The sequence below is a fragment of the Solanum tuberosum genome, unplaced genomic scaffold (assembly GCF_000226075.1).
Source record: "Solanum tuberosum cultivar DM 1-3 516 R44 unplaced genomic scaffold, SolTub_3.0 scf00053, whole genome shotgun sequence".
In the NCBI taxonomy this organism is placed as follows: Eukaryota; Viridiplantae; Streptophyta; class Magnoliopsida; order Solanales; family Solanaceae; genus Solanum; species Solanum tuberosum.
Window position 1 is genome coordinate 1,089,746 of NW_006238979.1, and position 22,142 is coordinate 1,111,887.

Consider the following 22,142-nt stretch of genomic DNA (forward strand, 5'->3'; position numbering starts at 1 on the left):
TGTATTTGGCAATATAAACTATATTCATCGATACATTTTGTATTCGATTCAAGAGCAAATGAAATAAATTGAAATTGGAGCGAATGAATACAGTCACCTGTTTTTATTTTTATATTTTTGTATCTTTGTGTACATCTTGAGTGTATTTGTGGATACAATCTAAATACACACACTAATACAAGTGATACAAGAGCGAATGAATACAAGTGAAATTAGTTTGAATGAATACAATTCTCTATAATTTTTATTATTTGTATATACACGGACTATATTAGTCAATACAACTAAATACATGAATAATATAACAAATATAGTCGATTGACACCTCAAAATATATAGAGCGAAGAGACTTAAACAATTGCTAAAAATGATAAATACCCAAACTTAACTCTAAATTGCTAATAAAATCTAAACTATAGTAATATTTTGAAATTCCTATATTTTAATACTAGATGAAGGTTTCTGTTTAAGTTGCTAATAAAATTCAAACTATTGTCATTTTTGAAAATTCCTATATCTAAATATTACATGAAGGTTTCCGTCCGGATCTGAGCGCAAATATGATAGTTCTCCATCTATATATAAAGTGTGAAAATAGGTGAATATACTCAAACGGCCTTTTTAATACATCATTTAATTAATAGAACAGTGTAATTTCTGGAAAGAGGGGCATAAAAAACTCTGCGATGCTATTACTGTATAATCAATCACAAGTAATAATTATTACAAACATGTATTATTTCTCTTCAAGCATATTTACACCCATTTGCATCAACCAAGGGAGATACTAGAAAAAGTAGAATATAATTCTTTTGAAGTATGATTTTGTATAGCAAAGAAGTAAAAATATATTATGTATAGTAAATGCATAGCAGATGTTTGCTAAAATACGAAGAGAAGTTGGTAGGTCTTACATTGAATATCCCTATTCGAATACTTGAAAAAAATATTTTATAAATTTAATAAGATTTTAATTAGGACAGGACTAGTTGATTATAATTGTGTTCCAAATTAAGATCCATTAGGTAGGGGTTGTTTCCTTTTGGTTGATTCCTGACATCTGTAATCTTACTGTAGAACCCTCAATTGAAGTTCCAGCATCTGTAGCAGCCTTGAGTCCCCTCTTCATTTTCGCTTTCGAAGCCCAACCAAGAAGACCAACTTGAATGTGCTCATCAAATATTGACTTCTTGAAATGGGTACCCATCTGTAATTCAGATTCAGATTCAACTTCAACATTCATTCATATCAACCTACTCAACAAACCATGCCTGTTTAAAACACTAACCTGTGTAACAAGAGCATAAAGTGGCAACGTGCTATAGCTGCATAACACTTGAATTATTACCCTGGAAAACACAATCACATCATCATCAAAACACGTTTTCTCCTACATTTACGCTATATATAATACCCAACTGGGCACTGGACTTTACCCTATAACAAGTCGTGGAACAATGAAACCAACTTGTCCCATTATGCAGGAATTAAAGCCATATTGCACCTATTGAGAGAACGAAAAACTACCAAGATTAGAAATAGAAAAGTAAGCTGAGTGAAAACATAGTATAATAACTTTAGCTTACCAATATCCAGAAAAAGAATGCTATCTCAAAAGCATTTTGGAAGAGGATAAAGTGTATCAAGATGAGGACAATTTGAGGGCGCTTGAACCAGAAGTGATCATCAGAAGGTTGGACCACCAATTCACCTTCTATCGCGACATGTTTCTCTGCTACCTCATGAGCTAACTGAATAATTACATGCTCCAACTTTGTGCCAACCGCAATCAGAAGCTGATAAAAACCCAAAAAGAAGTTAAGTGGAAGAAGATGAGGTTGTTGCTAAAGGAGCCTCGTGTTGAAAAAATAAATATTAAGAGCAATTAAGAAAGAAAAGTAATTGAATGTGTGAGAAAGGAAACATCCACATTCAACATGCATCTTAACTCCTGAGAAGGTTGATAGGAATCTAGAAATGCTCCAAAACTAACCTTTAAATAAATGAATTTGTAAATAGAAGAGTACACCTTTGTGGACTTTTTGCCAAATAAGTGGGATCCAATATAGGTAAAATATTGATACTGTCACTAAACATTTGCCAAATAAGGAAATGTGTCAACTTTTTGGGGACGGACCAAAAAGAAAAAGTGTGTCACATATATTGGGATAGAGGGAGTAACTGTTTTGTTTGAATGGCTTTTCTTAAAATTTAAATTAGATCTAGCAAAAGGCTTAGTAAAGATCCAACTCACAACAAAAGGAATGAATGCAATCCAGAAGTATGTATGCCAACCTGGAAAATATAAAATGAATTTATCAGCTTTCAGATATAAACCACAACCAAATGACCAAACTGAAACATGAAATGAAACTTGTAAAATTATATTAAAGCCAAGTGAAAGTTATGCAGGCAACACTTTTAAAGGCAGTGTCTGGAATGAATCATCTAAAAGAGTGCTGAAAAATGCAAATAGTACCACAAAACCAACAGAATTCTAACACGTGGCTTAATTTATCATAAGTTGCGGAAGCATAAGGAGATGTTATCAAATTACAACTATAGCATGTACAATATGAACGGAGACATAGATAAACTTATTAACATTTGCCTAAGAGGAAGTTGGCAAATGGTCGTACCCATAGTTACAAGACAACTAATTCCATAATTTCTTCTGTGATAAGTCAAAGTTTAATTCACAATTTTTCTCATCCTGAAAGAGGGTGTAAACTCGGGGCATTCAGCTTATTGTTGGGTATAAGTTCACGGTGACACATGGTTATAAATGCTTGGATAACACTTTCGCAATTATAAAAAGAGTGGGCCATAAATTTAGCAATAAATTAAATGCAGCTGTTGCGAGTGACAAACTTGGGATTTAGCCTGGCCTCTGGGGGAGGGGGACAACCTACTTGAGGCCCTACCTAAGAAGCAGAAAATTTAAGAGCCTAGAACCTAGATATTATTGCTGTCGATTACTAGTTTCTTAGAGAACAACTATCTTCGATAGGTTCTATCCGAGCATAATATAGCACCAGCTGTGTAACCATCAATAGGTACAGTGCAACGCTATCCACAGCTTCCTTATCCTTGAAGTCAAAGAGGAAATAAATTGGGAATATTCGATTTTTTGTTGAATAGAAGTGTGTAGTACCATGTACTCAAAAATGTTTGGTCAGTCCAACATCTTAAGCAATTATAACAATGAGTACAACAATCAACTTAGCAGTAAGTAAACTGCAGCTACTGGCAGTGGCACTCTTTGGGATTTTATGGGAGGGGAGATGGCCCTCGCTGCAGACACCAAGCAGATATTTTTGAGCCCACAATAACATTAAAATTGCTGCTATTCAATTGTTAGTTTCCATTTGCCAAGAGAACAACTCTCTTCAACAGCACTAAGGTTGCTGGTACCCAATTATTACTTGCCAATACAACCCTTTTCCATTTGTTCTGCATTAGTATAGCATTGAAACATTTCAAAGCAGCTGCAAGGTCAAAATGTCTATTCCAAGTTAGAGTTGGCATACCATTAACATTCAGAAACAAGAAGATGACAACAAATACCCAGAGATACCAACTGCAAAAAACACAGGAAAATGGCAACAAGTGAGAAAAACATGCAAATTCTTCCCGGTGGGATGTGGCAGAGGAGGGAGGAGAATGGCCACTAACCTGATACCGACGACAGTCTTAAAATCATCTTCCAGAGCACGAATCATGTACTTGTGAAAATTAAATTTTGGGTTTTGCTTGCAATGTGTCTGCCAAAGAGAAGAAATTTAATACTACATGAGCAATTAAGCACCAAAAAGATGGCAAAACAACAAACAATTATCTCAGACAAGTAACATAGTGAAGTTACCATAATGAACCCCAAACGCAGAGCAGCATAATCTGACTTGCTGACAGAACCATAAAACTGCTTAAAGAAAGAGTGCTGCAAGTTTTCGTGGAAACCAAACAAAAGTATGAGATGCTTATGTTAATGTAAAGGCACTATACAACCACGTGATTGCTCTATTATAAATTCCCCATTTCTTCACCTTCTGTCTTACTCATAATTAAAATTGATGTTTATTCAGCATGTTTTTCAAATTTTTGCAAGTGCCCAGCTTATCATATTTGTTGAGAATAAGAACCAGTACTTGCTTGGATAGAAGTCTCAGGTAACAGGGCCCTAACACGACAGCAAATAAAACTTGCTAATAATATAAATTCTTTCAACGCACTGAAGTAGTGAACCATATTTTAGCTAAACTAGCTATATGACGGACTTATTGGAGACACGATCCAGCGTTGGCATTTCTCACAAAATAAAAGGATAAAAGGAAGTGGTCATATCTGTCCATCACATATTCACGTGTCATTTGAGAGCATATGCACCTTCCCCATCTTTAATAGCTTAAATTTAATTATCCTTCTTTTCTCTCCACATTAATGTGTTTTAAGAGAAGTTCCCAAGGTAAGTTTTACCATACATAGGAGAAATATATGATAGGGAAAGAATGACTGCTTATTGAAGAAGGAAACTGCTTACCATCCAACCAAAAATGGCTGAGCGTTTGCCCATACCCACAAATCGGTCCCTGATGAAATCGTGTTGCTGGACATGTGTAACCCGTGGTTTTAAAACTGCAAAAGAAAGCATCAAACTGTTTTAGTTTGAAGATCAGCTTGATCTAGATATAATGCATGAGGGGAGTAACTCCATATTGCTTCTTACTTATCTTTCCTCTCATGGGTTGCAGTATGTCAACAGTTTGCTACCTTAAAGACTTGGTTAAGGAAGTAACTAGTTTTACAGGGAGCATTAACTACAGGGGCGACGTAAGCTTTTACATCGGTCATTTACTTTCTTTCATCTTTGATTATCATCATTTCGAACAGTGTAAAGCGGCTCCCAATTATTATGTAAAATTAAAGTTTTCCACGTAAGCTTTTCCTTAGGTCATTTACTTTCTTTCTTCTTTGCTAATCGTCATTTAGAACAGAGTTAAGCGGCACCAATTATCATGTAAAATTAAACTCCTCATAGAGGAAATAAATCAGATGAGATTTTTTATTTTTTTTTGCGATATGGAGCAAAGAGTTGGATAAAAGATCTCACAGGTAATCATACATACCATGTGCAGTCTCATAATTAGCTTTTGCAATACTGTCCTCCCAGTGCTTCCATTGACGTATCTAGACCATCAGTAAATTACAAACACTCAATTCAAACAACAAACAAAGTTGAAGAGACCAGCAACAAGTTAATGAAGCAGATTTTATTACAGACCTTGGCTCCTCCAAATACAACTGTCAGAAGAGAGAAAGTCACATGAACAATTGCAAGGACAAAGATGAAAATGTGAAGGTGATGCAACGCTTCAAGAGAGAGTAATGGGACCTTATGCTGAAACAAAATTAAAAGGAATGATATTAGAAGTCAGTGCCAGACAATATGTACTGAAGTAGAATAATCTAACGGAAAATGATGACTATATATTCTAGAATCAGATACTGAAAAACTGGAATTCAACTTTCGAGTCAGGAAATTTAAGAAAATAATTCAAGTAAATGCCTGCATAATATTTTTCACATGGTCTCTTACTAAAGAGCAAAGACAAATCATCCCTAAATTTTTCCTTGTTTGTAAAAAAGGAACTCAAACAATGGCTCAATGTAAGAAAGATAATAAATTTAAAAGCAATAAAAACAACAATGCAGTATTCTTTTGTCTTGCCAAATAGAAGCACCAGTCTACCTTCCTTTGATGAAAACACACATGAACTAGTGGGGCAAGTTTAAAATAAAAAGAGCAGTCAATGAACGACCTCAGAGAAGCCGCATTTTCTCTACATTGTGGAATATGGAGCTAAGAAGAAAGATGTGAAGAAGTAAATGCAACTAGACTAGGAAAACAAATTGATTACTTTTGCAGTGCAATAGCCAGCAGCAGCAGCTTCTTCTTCTTCAACTAACAGCCGCCGATGATGTTGTGATTCATGAGAAGGGGCATCCGATAATGAACATGGTAGTAAGTGCATGACCACATCTTTAGGCACACAAATCTTGACTATGCTACTTTGAAGCACCGTCAGTAAAAGGGATATAAACCCCAAAAGCATCAACTCTGCATATTAATTCACCAATCAATTCAAAAAAAGCAACTTCAATTGATTATTACAAACCAAAACATATGACTAATTTTATTTTTTATTTTTTTTATAAATAGAATTAAAAAATTTAACAATATAGTATGTGAGGGAGGGGCAGATCTGTGCACTTTCCCTAAAAAGCCAGACGTTTAAAAAGAAAAGAAGAAAAAGTAGGGGAGATGGACCACCTTCTTTAACTTTCTGTAGCGCTTCATATAAAGGCTTCTGATTCTTCTTCTTCAGATACTGCAGACATTTGAAGAGCAGTATGTATGAGTTGAATGTAAAATTGAATTAAAGAGAAATATATATATATTTGGAATTAACCTTTCCAGTATAATGGATGAGTCGCTCAGCGGCTAGAGAAATGGCAACGATGACGGTGCAGACGGCGGCGACCACCCAAGTAGGGGTAAATTCCAATGTGTCTCCTTCTCCGCCTCCACTCATTTCCGTTTAATCTATCAAAAACGTAACTCTTCTTCTTCACAAAATTCAGCCTACCTGCCTGCCACAAATGTAACCAACTAGTGTGGGGACTTGAGTCTGACTAAAAATGGACATTTTTTTTTCTTTCTTTTCTTAATAAACAAGATTTAAGATTATCGGAATTTTATTTTGTTGTATGAGATTTCAAATGGGCTTTTTCAAAATTAAGTAAGTCCAAGTTTTATTTTGAAAATTAAAATTTAAGTTTTCCATAAAAAATTTAGAGTAAAAAGTTATGGTCAAATATATTTTTTGGAGTTCTAACACACAAAAATTGTCATTTACACGTAAACATTATTTATATAAATAATAATATTTCGAATTTTGACATGTTCAATTAAAATAATTAATAATTATTAGTTAAATATATAAGAAAATAAAGTAATAATGTATTATTTAATGAAGGAGCACATAATTTTAAATTTTTCATACTAATATATTACATGTGAAATGAATGTCTTTTGTGGTTTTATCTCAAGAGTCAAGACTAAAAATGTCGGACAAGGATAGGCGCGATTCACGGACAGGAGAAACTCTTGCTCTGTCCACTTGTTTTGTTTGTTTACGTTTAGCGTGTAAGAATAGAATTATTCAACAAAAACATTACTTTACTCCACTTTATAATTCTACTATTACTTATTTATTTATATATATCCTTCTCTTTTATCTACCCTCATTATATCAAAATATTTAAATATATGGAGTAATAATTTAATCTAATTTATCTATGAAAATTAGTCAAATTGACTTTCGAAAAACAAAACATGACAAATATTTCCTAATTACTTGTCCACTTTTCCTTTTTTAGTTGTCCCTAATTACTTGTCCATTTTGGCAAATCAAGAAATGATAATTTTTTTACCTATTATATCCTCAATTAATTACTTTGAAAAATGTAGAATTTCTTGAAAATCTTAATTTTTTTAAGGAAATATTTAATTAAAGGTAGGAAATTCAAATATGGAAGTTAAATTACATATTTACTTTCCTAAAAGAAGTAACTAGAATTATTAAATATGGTACACGCTCACCTATGTCCCATTTTGATATAGGTGTAAATAATTAGTTGAGAGGGAGTTTAGCTATTGTTTCTACAAGTTTTCCTAGTGAAAACACAATCATGGATGCCGCTCCAATCACAGCTCAGTATGCAGAAATTCTTAAAGCAACCAGTACGCTAATATCAAATAGCATTACGGTGAAACCCATTCCTATTAAAAACTTTGTTATAATAATGGTGTTCGAAGGGTAGTTTGGATGGGACTGAAGAAGAGGTTGATAGAATTAATACATGATAGAATCTCCAATATGCAGTGGTTGAAAAAATCTCTTATGGTTGACCAGAACTGGAGGAGCTCCAGATTCAAATTCCTAAGCAATACAACATCAAAGGGGATTGTAAGATTGGTTTATTGAGGTACCGACATATATTAATAAGATTCAACTGGGAAGATGATTTCATTAATATTATGTCAAAATCTACTACTATATTCTTGCTAAGAATGTATATGAGAGCTCTAATTTACGATGCAAAATTCAATGTAGAGGAGGAGACCATTCAGGCTATGGCTTGGAGTTCCTTTCCGGATTTGAAACCTACTTTCTTTGTTAAGGAATTCATATTGGTTAGAAAACCCCTTCATCTAGATTTGGTTAGAAAACCCCTTCATCTAGTTGTGCTAGGGTCAAGGAGTTGGTGGATCTGGAAGTTGTTAATGAGGCTTCAAATACGTCTAGAGTGGAAAAAGTGCAGGTCCAATATGACATGCTTCCTAAGTATGGTAATGAATGTAAGCTTCAAGGGTATGGGGAACAAGAATGCAAGGTTTTATATCTTGAATTAAGAAGAGTACAGGTGGTTGACAATGACAAAGATAAGCAATTCGATGAGAAAACTAATAAATCTTATATTGATGGTCCTGTGATAAGAGTTAGAAGGCAGTTTGAAAGATGGCATCCCATTAATAAAGGCGACTAGATCTGGAGAAAGTATTGGTCATGCTAATCCATTTGATGTGCTAGCTAGCAAGGGAAAATACATGCAGTGATGTAGTGCAACAAAGCAATATATATGGGGGCTAATAAGTCAAGTTGTTCAAATGGTGTTAATTCTAATTGTTAAGATGTATGCGTCCACTATCAGTCAATGGACCAGGTCCCTTGACACATCAAGAACAGTAGTGCAAGCACAAGCAGTAAAGTAAACAACAAGAGAAGTTTATGTGGAAACCCCCTTGCTCAAGGGCGGTGAAAACCACGACCTGTCCTTACAGGATTTCAACCCAACTCCATTTCACTCAAATAGAGCAATGATTCAGATTACAACTTCTTGCAACCTAGGAATTTACCTCTAAATCCTTTCCCCCTCAATGTAGCAACTCTACTACAAAGAAAGCAACTAAGAAATAACTCTATTGCCCACTAAGCCACCTAACTCTAGATGACTTAGACTTCAACTAAGCAACAACAATATTGCCCACTAAATCACCTAACTCTAGATGATTTAGACTTCAACTAAGCAACAACAATGCTGCCCACTAAGCCAGATACCCCTAACTGACTTAGATTTTTCTATGAACTGAACACATCTAATTCCTTTATAGCACATGAATAGATTTACATTATAAGCACTGAAGTATAAATCCTAAGACATCTAAGACACATGCAGCTCTATCAAGTCCCTGTTGCTCTTGAGGAAGATACTTCTCGAAGGAGTGGTTTTTGCTTAAGTTTTTGAGTATTTCAGAAATGCAAAAACAAAGGTTGTGTCTATTGAGGAGGACATTATCAAAGATAGACACAACTTTAGAAGCCAGCTATTGGCCAACGGATTCTGTCACGCTCGGGAGCCGTGCACCAACCTCACCAACTTTTGTACTTTTTCCAGCTGTCATTTGTTATCGTATTGGCACAAAGGATCAGGTCCCCTTACAAGATTCCTTTGTTTGTCAAATCAATAAAACTAAAAATAACATCACTAATGCAATAGAGAAAGAAAATGATGCAAGATCAGAGAGGGCAAATAAGAAACATATATCCACCATGGATAACAAATACATTTGTAAATCAACAAAGGCAAGAAGATACAGAAGACATTAATAAGGTGAAAGAGCATGAAAAACTTAACACTTATAAGTCATATATTGAAAAAGTTCAAGGCAATGATGGTTCAAAACTAATTTATGAAAGCCATATGCCTACAAATGAAGTGGAACATAAAGTAGATGTCATCAACAATACAATGGGGGTGGAAAATAATCTTCAACTGAAGGTCACTGATAATGTAGAAGTTCCTACAAAGGACATTGTGATGAATAGTGGTAATGAAGATTCAGCTGACAATGAGGACCAATTAGAAAATTCATCATTAAACATGATGACTCATGAATATCAGGAGGATTATCAAACACAACTTACTCTTATCAATGAGTTAAAAAATGAGGCATATCAAGAACTATTGCAGATGATTTCACTTCTGGAGGGTAGACTGCAGATAGGTGATGATCCTACAAAAAGAGAGGCACATGTACCTATTAGTGAAGTTTAGAAATCAATTCCCACTAAATCACTACATGATATTGTATCTCACCAAGGACAACATATAGAACCTACAAATTCTAATAAATCCATCACATTAGCGGTCACAGAAGAAGGATGCGAAGATAAAGAAGAGGATGATAATGATAACTATCACGGCCCAATTCCTCGAGTGATGATGGCACCTACTAAACTTGCCAGTAGGTAAGCCAACCTGTAACTCAGAATAACAAGTATTGAGTATAAGGATAAAACTAAACATAAATCAAAATAAACCATAAAATGAAACAGAAGCAGAAGCTAACCAAAAACTATTTACAAAAGATCCCTCCCAGAACCTAGAAGTCACAAGTATAGAGCTGTCTAAAAATAAGAGTACAAGTCCCAAAAGTGGACCCAAAGCAAATCAGTCTCAAAAGAAAAAAAACTAGATACACAATATATAGAAGGAGACCAATAAGCCCAGGATGCCAAGTGCTCACCCACATCTCCGATCCCAAATAGTTGTTGATGGCACGAACAATCACCACCATTAGGTGGTACTAGGACCTGCATGACGAAATCATGAGTACGAAAACTAAGGTATTCAGTAGACATCATAGGCCGACTGAGAAAGAAAGGTAAAGAGTATAAAAATATAGAATCTAGACACAAATAGAGGTCAATGCGGATATGAAAGAGAGAACACGAGCATACCAAAAGTAAGTCTAAGTAACTCTAAACCAAAACCTTACAAGAACCCCATAAGCCTAGAAAGTACACTCGTGCGCAAGTTTAAATAAAACTCGAACGGACCCCCATAAGCTTGACAGGTGCACATAATAGATAAGTTTACTGAGAGAACAGTACCACAAATCCAAACCCAAGAAGCAAAAATCGGGATCCCAGCCCAAGTAACCACATATACTCAACAATCCAGCCAACTCTCAACCCAACTATCAAGAGTGATAAATTAATCTAGGCCGCCCAGCCATCTAGTCTACTCCTAGCCCAGCTAATAAGAGTGACCCAGGGGCGTGTCGCCTTCGAAGAGGATCTCAAATATCAAAGCCACCCAACCAACTAGTCCACTCCCAGTGGTATAAGCCCCCCAACTAGCAAGAGTGACCCAGGGGAGTGTCGACTCCGAAGAGGATCTCAACAATCAATACCAAGCCATCGTGGAACAACGTTCACTCACAAGGAATCACAAGAAGTCTCCAAGCCTAAAACACTCCAATACCAAGTCACCGCGATAGCATAAAACCTTCGGTAACGCATCAGAGACACATAAGTAGGGAAAGGAGACAGAAGATTAATGAAGCTGTGCGAACTCCTAAACTAAGGCTCATACTATCAGACTTAAGGCTGCTACTCCAGTCTATGGGGATCTAGTCCGTCTAAGCCGACGTCGGAGAAGAAACAAGGCTAACAGGCCACAAGGATCGCAAGTCTAAGGCAACACTAGTCTAGTCCTAGACTAAGGCCACACATGCTCAAATATAACAAGTAACATCAACAAATCAATTCACAACAACATGGAATCACACACCGTCCCCGTCTAACATGGTACTACACTCGAAATAATGTTGATCAAACCTAAAATATGGTATCTAAGAAAAGGAAAATAAGAACAACTAGGTATCCCCTCCCCAATTCATTCTAATCAGCATGCATTTATGCATTCAAGCTCAATCTAATATTAAAGAAGTCATAACCTACCTTTAGGCTGACTGTGCACGCTACAAATCACAAGGCCATAAATATTCCTTTTTGAACGACCTCTGAACATTGTCATACTATCAAAAATAGGATCACAACATCAATATGGCCGTTTAGACACCAAAAACACATAAAACGCAAACAACCCAACTTTGGAGTCAAACGGGAATTGTGGGACCCATGCCAAAAATTTTGGAATTGACTTTGTCAAAAGGTCCTTAATAGTTCCCAAAAATTGTGTTCCAAAAAGGAACACAATCTAGGGCTCAGAATAACCAAGACAAGTAATAGGCAATAATTCAAATAAAAGACCAAGCCAATTTGGTCTTCGCGAACGCAAAAGGCTCGCGATCACAGAGTGAAAGAAAGTTGCCTTTCACGAATGTGGAAAAGAGCTCACGAATGCGAAGGCCAAAGAACTTGGGGGTTCACAATCGTGGCCAGGTCCCCATGAACGCGAAAGCCAGGGGCCTAATCCATTGCTACGCGGTGACCAACCTTCTTAGCCTCCAAGAACGTGACCCAAGGACCGAGAATGCAAAGACCAAATTTGGTCTACACCAACTGGTGCATATCAACTGTTTTTGGCAAGTTCAAAATCTTCGACACGGTGGTCTGAATTCATTAGAAATCTCATCGACATAAACAACATATGCTACCCGACCAAATTTTATATTTCGGTCTCAACGGAGCAGTCCAAAATTTCCATATGAGGTTATCTCGGCAAAAAATGGGTCCCATCCCAAACTTTATTTTTAGTCAAAATCCACAAGGGGGCTTGAGATTAGCCTGGAAGCCTCAACATCCGCACAAAGGGTCGTTCAAACCAAATTCAACATTCCAGAGCTAACCACATGGACAAAATTCTCATCCAAGTGTGTTTACCCAGGATGTTGACTAAAGTCAAACTTAGGCCTTAACATGAAAGTTGAAATTCCTAATTACAGAGACCGTACCCAAAGCCTTGGGAGTCATGCCGACCATGTTGCTAGCCTAAAATGACCATTTTGAATTTGATGGAATCATAAAAATTGGAATCATCAAAATGATCGTTAAAGGTTTAAAAGCTCCAAAACACAGAAATACATATAAAAACCAAACAAATGACTTGGGGACCAAACTGTCAGTCCCAACAAGTCATAAATGACTTGGGTCACTAGGAACAATCTAAACGATGAACACAAGACATAAACACAGAAATGACCTGGAGGATCATTACAACATCTACTACTAACATGACTTTTATCCGTGAATGTAAGAGTTAAGAAGTACCGAAGGCTCGAATAAGCCAGGAAACTGCTCCCACATCTCTTGCTCGATCTCCCAAGTAGCCTCCATAACTGGATGATGCCTCCAACGGGTCTTAATCACAAGAATGGCTGTTGAACGCAACTCTCACATATCTCTGGCTATAATGACAACTGGCGACTCCATAAAAGTCAAACGGTCATCCAACTCTACTGCATCATGCTGGAGCACATGAGACTCCCCAGGATTATATCAACACAACATTTAAACATGGAAAACCGGGTGAATAAATGAAAATACTGGAGGTATGGCCAACTCATAAGCAAGCTCACAAATTGTCCAAAGGATCTCAAACGGCCCAATATACTTGGACGGGCCGTGGTCTGACCTATGGTCCATGGATGGCAACCGTGGGTTGCACCTGCAACTTCTCAAAATCTGCATTTTGGTCTGTTTTGGATACGGGGTGTTACATTCAAGGCCATCACAACATATGTGGCTCCCTAGCCCTTCTCACACTCCCCATACTATCACCGTCAAGGTATTCGGGGCATACTTTTTGCTATCAATATCATCTCTGAAGGGTGTCAAAGCAGCAGTAATGGCCCTTTCAATCATCCTAGGTATATCGGCCTCTATCCGGGAGGCCCTCACATAGGAAGATTGGGCTAAATGGCCCATTCTGAATAGCATCACCTCGGTGATCGGAGTTCGGGGAGCAGAAGTACCACCAGCAGAATATCTAGGGGGAAGAGGTGCATTAGAAGTGTCAGGAGTATCAGAAGGAGTGGAGCTAGAATTACCTAAAGGCCCAGTGGCTAGAGTAGGCATGCTTGCCTCTGCAAGTATCATATCAATGTCAACCTCCGGGGATGTGTCCACCGGGGCTGCCCTCCTCCTGTCAGCTTCGTCCCGCGTGTACTCGACCTCTATACGCTGGATTTCGGTAGAAGATGTGGTTGTAACCTCTACATCCCTTTTCTTATCTCATGGAACTCAGGCCTATCGACACAACTCAGTGATCAACACCAGAAATGGGAGAGACGTTTGGCACTGCTTGGCCCTCATAGACATCTCCTGATCAATAATCCAACCAAAATTGAGCCTCTTCCTAGCAATGATAGACCCAAGACAGGCCGCCTTTGGGTGGCGGAGGATACGCTCGTTCTGGGACGGTATGATCATGCTGCTGATATATGTAAACCAATATCTAGCTGCCACATTAAGATCCTTCTTCTCTATCTGCGCTCTGGTCTCAATCGACCTCGGGGTGATGTTTGAAAGAAGAGGTTCCAGCCAACCTTTTAGGTCATCTAGAGTTTGTGTCTTGATCATACTCTGGTAGTCACGCGTAAAGTTGGTAGCACACTCAAACATAATATTTATATCATCTCTGCTACATTTAACCTTCTTTCCTCGGACCACCACAAAGTCCATTGGCTTGAAGGCACTAGCCTTCTTTTTCCCCTGAGGCACCAAGTCATTGTAAGAAAAGTAGAACTCCCGAAACCAAGTAGTAATGTATGGGACACGGGGATTGGTGAAGACCTCAAATCTGTGGAACTTGAGAGTGTCCCACACTGCTGGATGTTTGTCCACCACACCATCTGTGGACAATCTCTTCTCCTCTAATATGGTCCTCAATCCCTCGGCCTTTAGTCTATTGAGTGACCGGGGAGGAGGACCCTGTACTGGTGGCACCGGGACCACAGTCTATGCTGGAGCTGGAGGAGGAGAAGTCGGAGGCACCAGGATCCTAGATGGATCATGCATCCCCTTGGAGCTCTGCTCCGAGACTATAACAACTGGTTATCCTCAGGCTTAGAGATGGAAGCCTGAGAATTCTATGACTCCCCATCGTTGTTTGATGAGGTGAGGTGTGTCTTGTAGACTCCCTCACTATCGAAGCTGGCCTCCAGTGTCTCAACCATGGGCGCCTTGCCCTTGCCTTTGCCTTCCTTTGCAGGGAGTTTGGTCGCCTTTTCTCGGGATGCAGCCGCATCCTCATTTATAGTTATTCCTCGTGCCCGCTTCCGGGATGACATGTCTCTTCCGAAAACTTTGGGTCTAGCCATTTGTGCAAATAACATAGAAAAATGTTAGAAAAAGTTCTAGAGAAAGTGCAGAAAATAAGTTGCAGAAAGACTCGCCGAACCGGTCGGCGAGATATATCGGGCTCGCCGAAAGATCTAGAACAAAATTTCAAAAATTCAAAGCTAGTCGGTGATGTCCAGGACCATTCGGCGGATCAACGACACCAATCGGTGAACTAAAGGTAGTTTGCCGAAAGTTACAGTGCATTTTAAGGAATTAGGGGCGCAGAAGGGCGATCAAGAAGTACTTTCAGCGAGTCACCGAGTGAACTCGGCGAGCTCAGGGAATAAAAACTCAACATTTAAGGAAATTAATGGCGATCTAGGAGGTGTTTGGCGAACCACCGAACCACTCGGCGAGCTCGACTCAGCTTGCCAAACGGCCCAACGTGCCAACTTTCACCCCTTACTTCAAAATCAAGCCCATAGCCCCTGAAATCAAAATTAAACACCTACACTATGAAATTAACACAAGACCCATACTACCCATCCCCTCGGGGTACTCAGACTTCCCCTAATTTGGCCAAAATTGGTCATTTGACGTGTTTTGCCCTTAAGAATGACGTCAACCGCTCCATAATTGGGCAAAATATGACATTTAGCACAATCTGGGGTTACTCAGACTTCACCCCGCTAGACCTAACACATTTTTAACACAACCCAATAATTTCAACTCGATTTAAACAAGCAACGACATGGGAATCAACCATTTACAAACAAATAGGTACTAATTCAATTAATTATGGGCAATCCAAAAATTAAACAACGATTAAACCATACTACCCAACAATCATTGACAATACAATAACGATAACATTCGATTTCAACCATAAATAGAGTTCGGGGTTTGCAAAACCAACCTTTATGCCAAAATAATAGTTGAAAAGCTAGGCGGCAAAGAATCCAAAAGTAAACCGAGCAAAGATCCCAAGTAACACAAGAATAAAAGCCTAAAGTACGAGAATCTAATATCCGGTGAGAAAGTGAGAAAGTTAAAAAGTTGGAAAGTGAAAGGATTTTGAAATTTTAAACCGTTTGCCCTTCAAAACCTTTCGGTTTGCGCTCCGTTTGGTGGTATATGTCGTGCCCACCGAACCACTTGGCGATGCACTGAGTAGTATTTTGGTTCGCTGAGTTTTTCAGAACTCCCAGCAATTTGGGGGTTCAAACGGTGGACAAAGTCGGGCTCGCCGACTGGGCCTTTAGCTCACCAAGTTGTACAGAGTTCCCCATCAAGCTAGGTGGTTCTTATGTTGGTCCAAGTCAGGGCTCGCCGACCTCTTCGGCGATTAGCCGACTGGACTTTTGGCTTGCCAAATTGCCCATTTTCCAACACTTTTCACTTTTAAACCTGCAAAATCAACACACGTTATTCAAAAACAAAATTTAAACACAATAAAGACTTGGGTTGCCTTCCAAGAAGAGCCTTATTTAATGTCGTGGCACGACAGAAATACCCATTCAAGCTTCATTTTTGGGGTTTTCCACTGTATCATTAGGCAACCCTCCTTTTGGTCTTGGATTTAAATGAGTCGAGATTTGACCCATTCGTGTCTCCAGCTTCTTAATAGAGACTGAGTGAGAAGTGACGTCTGATTGAGAGTTGAGACATCTGCCTTCATCTCTTTCAACACTCTGTCCGACCCTTCAACTTTGTTGAGAATGCGTGTAAGCATGTCTTCTGTACGGATGTTCTCCGGGTCAGCTCTTTGCTCTTTGGGCTTTTTGCATTCATGAAATGGGACGTATCTTTTGTTTTCACCATCCCTTTCCTTCCAAGTAGCATTATGATCACGCCATTCCCTATCACGATCTCTCCATCCATCATCCCTATTCCAACCCAGATTTCCACTCGGCCTTAGGTAATTTGAGAGAAATCCTCCTCCTTGATTAGCAAGGAAGTTCACTTCCTCATTGTACAACGCTTCAAATTGTGCTTCTTCGGGGTTTACTCCACCAACAACCACAATATTTACACTCTTGAAACCACTACCCATCACATTTTTCGCCAATAGATCCAGCTGGGTCATCATTTTGGCCATGTTTTGGTCTCTCTCTTGATCCTTCTCGATCTTCTCTTTTGTTATCCTAAAAGTGAGATGAGAGACTTGGTCTTCACGAGTGTACTATTCCCTATTGATCTTGGTCATGCCATCAAGGATTTGAGATGCTACTTTATAGGGTTGTTGCATTATATCTCCGGGAACAAGTTGATCAGCAACTCCTTTGTTCATCGAGTCAATACTCCTATAGAAGTATTGTAACAATATATGGTTTGGCAGTCCGTGAGTCGGGCATTTAAATACCCACTTCTTAAATATCAGCCACGTCTCGTGGATTGGTTCATCTTCCAAGCATTTGTAACCTTGAATGCTATCTCTGAGCGTCATCATTTTTGATGGGGGAAAGAATCTCATAGAGAATGTTGTGGTAAGTTCATCCCAAGAGGTGATGGAATCCCTCAGTAATTCAGCCAACTATTTGGTAGCTTCACCCATAAAAGAGAATGGGAACAACCTAAGACAGACTGATTCTTGTGATATGTTCTTGAATGAGAACGGACTACAAACATCCACGAAGTTCCAAATATGCTCATGGGGGCTTCATGGGCCAACCCTCCATATAATCCCTTCATTTCGAGGAGCTGTAGCATCGTGCTTGTAACATGGAAGACAACACTACCCTCAACAGGAGGAAGACGTATTGCACCCACACCACCCAATTGAATTGGGTCATTCACATCATTCAGATTTCTAACATTGTCTTGGTGGCCCACTTGGCTACCATTACTTCCGTTCACGCTCATCTCTTCCTCTGTTCAGCACAAACAACACAAACACAAACCAAAGTCAGTCGATTCAATTACAACCAAAAAGATCACAATTCAACTTCAATAATAGAATTCTAAACAACACCACTCCCCGGCAGCGGTGCCATTTTGATTAATGCTCAGTATACACCATTTCCAATTCTAGGTGCAAAGACATTCGTTATCTAGTATAAAACCCAACAAAGAGTTGGGGTCGAACCCACAGGGAACGGTACATGTTCAAATTCAATTATGAAGTGCAAATGTGGTCCAATCAGTTATATGAATAAAAATTATCGAAAACATACAAACAAGTCTAAAGGGGCGACAACAAATGTCAGATGGGGGATTGGTTTGTCAATTAACAGCTAAAACAAGTACGAAAACAGGGGAAACAACAATATTAAGAGGAATTCTCAGGATATGATCGATTATAAGCTAATTATGCAATATGGGTAATTGACACTTAACAAAAATTTGCTAAAAAATTGTGGGTAGGTTGGACTTTAAGTGCAACAACTTTCTCTCGAACAACTATTATGATTCAAGAGATTTCTCTGGAACATCGACAAGCTTAACTAGCTAAAGAACCCACAACCTTAATGTATCCACTCTCTCGAGCTAGCTAGGTAGAATTGGATTTAAGATTCACTCTCTCGAGCTGAACCCACATCAACCCAATACCTACAATCATTAATCAAAAGCTTTGGTTCCAAAACCCCTCTCTCAAGATAGCTAAGAACTCTATGCTAGAATTGCATTTGCAACTACAATCCATAGATTAAAACACACTAATGATGAAACCTGATGAGTCCACGATTTGGACTCATTTAGGGATTTATTTTAATGGATTTAGTGCCCTCAAATGCATATTTTGTCTCAATAACTGATGTAAATACTTGAATTTTAGGTATTTGAACTTAGGGACAAAGCATGGAAACTATGGAGCAAAAAAGGAACAAGGCAGCCGAAAGAACGAAGAAAAGAAGGCCTGAGGATCGCTTAAACCATTGGGTGAGTCATCAAATGACCTTAGTCTCGCCCAATGTTACAGTGTGCCAAGCCCTGAAGGACAAAATCAAATAGGCGATAGAAAGGAGAAGTCGACGAGTTGCCGAACAGTTCCATGAGGCAGTGCAATGTCGCCCAATGTTACAAAGCTTGAAGTTGCTGAAGGACAATGCAGAAAGGCGATGAACTAGACCAAAGGGTGGATCGCCGAGTGGAACAATGATCCCGACTAACTGCGCTGAGTGATCTTTCACAGCACACTTTTTGACAACTATAAATACCTGTTTGAATTTTTAGTTTAGTATCAAGTTTTATATTTTCAGAAACCAATTTTTTAGAATTACTCATTTTTAGAACTTAGTTTTTGGAACACGATTTTCCTTAGCTTTTAAAGATTCCAAGACTTCCAATTCCAAAAAATTGGAAGTGGGTGTTGAAGATTCTTCATCGTAGACTTGTTTCAAGTGAATATAAATCGGACCCAGTTGATTATCATGCAATTTGGTATCGATTTCTTCCCTTTTACTATGTCTAGCTAAAACCCCAATTCTTGGGGTGTGATTTCGTGAATATGGATTGAATATACTGCTGGGTATTGCTAATCGATTGTTTATTCGCTGTTTAGAGGTGATTTCTTTCAGTAGTTGTGTTTGAATTAAATGGGGTTGTAGTTGCAAATACAATTTTATCTTTGTGTTTTTGACTTTCTCGAGAGAAAATTTTTAAAACCAAAACTACTGAATTGATAGTCTGTGGTTATTGGGTTGTCGTAGGTTCAACTCGAGAGGGTGAATCCTAAACCCTCTCCCACACATTCAGCTCGAGAAAGTGAATGGACTAAGACAAATGTTATACTTCATTGCCGCTTATCGGTGTTCGAGAGAAACTGATTTGATTTGAGATAAATTGTTCGAGAGAAAATTTACCCCCACTAAAGTGTAGCCTAGTTACCAATTTGCAGCAAGTTACTATCAATAGCATTTACCCAGTTGTGTATTTTAGCCATATTCCTAGCACATCCCAAGAATCCCGTCTCCATATTTGCACTTTCGCTTTAGTTGTCATTTTAGTTGATAACTGCTTACGAAACCCCCTTCTATAATTGACACTTGTGTCAACCTTTTTAATTTCTCATGTTTTTACTCCTTAATGTCTATAGCTATAATTAACTTTAACACATTTTTTCTTTTCTATTGATTCTCAATTACAAACCGCTCCTTGTGGGAACGATCGTAACCCTTGGTTGGGTTATATTACTATTGAACGACCGTGGATGCTTAGTATTGGATGAAGCACCCAGATACATCAAGTAAAAACCCATATTAAAACAACAAAATAATCATTAAACAACAATACCTATAAACAAATTAGGCAAATAACCACATGATTACACCCCAAGAATTAGGGTTTTAGCTACACATCATAAAAATAGAGAAACAATTACCAAATACATTAGCCATGATGTGGGTAAAGGTTCTCAAGTTTTTACAATGGTCCAACATGAAGAAATTCAGAAACCCACTTGCAAATCTTCAAGTTTAAACCTCAAAAGCTTCAAAGTCTACAATGGAACTCAAAAACTAAGAGAAAACTCTAACTCTCTAACTTGGGGATCAAACACTCTAATCAATGATCTCCTGAAATTTGGTTTTAAATTTCAATTTATAGTTGCCCAAATTTTGGCCTGAAAAGCCATTGGGCATAGTAAGTCGGGCCACGCCGAACAGGTCAGCGATCCGCCCTTTGCTCCAATCCACTGCCATTTTGCATTGGCCATTTTTCTTTAAGGTTCTGTGACTTTAGGCAATCAAGGTTGCCATCGCGGAGTCGGGATTCGGTGATCCGCCGACTGCCTATTCTTGTCGCCAAGTTGGTTCTTCACCAGGGTTGACATGCTGGATATTAAGGCGAGCTAGAAAAGCGACTCGATGGTTCGCTGAATGGTCTTGGCGATCACCAAGATCGCTTTTTTTCCACTTCTTTAGCTTGTTTGCTCCTTTTTGGCCGATAGTTTCCTTGCCTTGATCCTTAGCCTTAAATTCTGCAAATCAACACTTTAACATCAATTTAGAGCATATATTAGGCATTTGAGGACACTAAAACTATCAAAGCAAGGCCCTAAATGAGTCGAAATCTCATACTCATCATAAGCCGCCCAATTAACAAGAGTGCCTCGAGGGCATGTCGAATCTTAAGAGGATCTTAATAATCAATACTAGCCACCGTGGAATGATTTGCACTCACAAGGAATCACAAGAAGGCTCCAATCTTAGAACACTCCAATCTCAAGTTGTCATGATATTACAAAACCTGCGATAAAACATCAGAGCCGTAAAGTAGGGAGAGGACACAAAATATCAATAAAGCTATGAGAACACCTAAACTAAGGCTCATACTATCAGACTCAAATCTTCTACTCCAGTCTACAATGATCTAGTCCATGTGAGTTGACATCAGAGAAGAAACAAGGCTAGCAGGCCACAAGGATCACACGTCTAAGGCAACACTAGTCTAGTCCTAGACTAAGGCCACACATACTCAAATATAACAAGTAACATCAACAAATAGATTCACAACAACATGGAATCATACAACATCGCCATATAGCATGGTATTGTACCCAAAATAATACCAATCAATCCTAAAACATGGTATATAAGAAAAGGAAAATAAGAAAAACTAGGTACCCGCTCCTAATTCATTCTAATTAGCATGCATTTACACATTCAAGCTCAATCTAATAAAAAACAAGTTGTAGCCTACCTATATGTTGATCGTACGCGCTTTAATTCACAAGGCCGAAGTTTTTTCTATCCGAACAACCTCCCAACATTGCCACACTATCAAAAATTGGATCACAACGTCAATACAGTCATTTTGACACAATAAACACATAAAATGAAAATAGACCAACTTCACAGTCCAATGGGAATTGTGGGACCCATGCTGGAATTTCTAGAATTGACTCCATCAAAATGTCCTAAATAGTTCCCTGAACTTGTGTTCTAAAAAGGAACACAATTCAGGGCTCAAAACAGGCAAAACAAGCAAAATGTAATAATTCAACAATTAAGCTCTAATGAAGAACTAGGAAAGGTAGATTTATTATGA

General features: G+C 38.3%; 1 protein-coding gene across 1 annotated transcript; it reads right to left on the bottom strand.

Annotated features, from left to right (window-relative positions):
- Positions 1 to 807: 807 nt before the first annotated feature.
- On the bottom strand, positions 808 to 6,745 carry LOC102598927 (MLO-like protein 1). The gene is made up of 14 exons (XM_006344297.2): positions 6,471 to 6,745; positions 6,332 to 6,389; positions 5,919 to 6,118; positions 5,282 to 5,398; positions 5,127 to 5,187; positions 4,541 to 4,635; positions 3,866 to 3,940; positions 3,676 to 3,764; positions 3,531 to 3,580; positions 2,255 to 2,295; positions 1,587 to 1,796; positions 1,437 to 1,504; positions 1,289 to 1,349; positions 808 to 1,207 (listed from the first exon to the last, which is right to left on the bottom strand). Exons 1-14 carry the CDS (start codon positions 6,591 to 6,593, stop codon positions 1,022 to 1,024), a joined length of 1,434 nt encoding a protein of 477 aa, XP_006344359.1. The 5' UTR covers positions 6,594 to 6,745; the 3' UTR covers positions 808 to 1,021.
- Positions 6,746 to 22,142: the final 15,397 nt, after the last annotated feature.

What these genes read in the sequence shown, in the direction of transcription:
- LOC102598927 (XM_006344297.2), bottom strand. Translation starts at nt 6,593, where the DNA reads ATGAGTGGAGGCGGAGAAGGAGACACATTGGAATTTACCCCTACTTGG. An exon ending in TGCGTTTGGGGTTCATTATG is followed by an intron (nt 3,765 to 3,865) that starts GTAACTTCACTA and finishes TCTCTTTGGCAG; the next exon opens with ACACATTGCAAGCAAAACCC. An exon ending in TTGCATTCATTCCTTTTGTT is followed by an intron (nt 1,797 to 2,254) that starts GTGAGTTGGATC and finishes GGTTTTTATCAG; the next exon opens with CTTCTGATTGCGGTTGGCAC.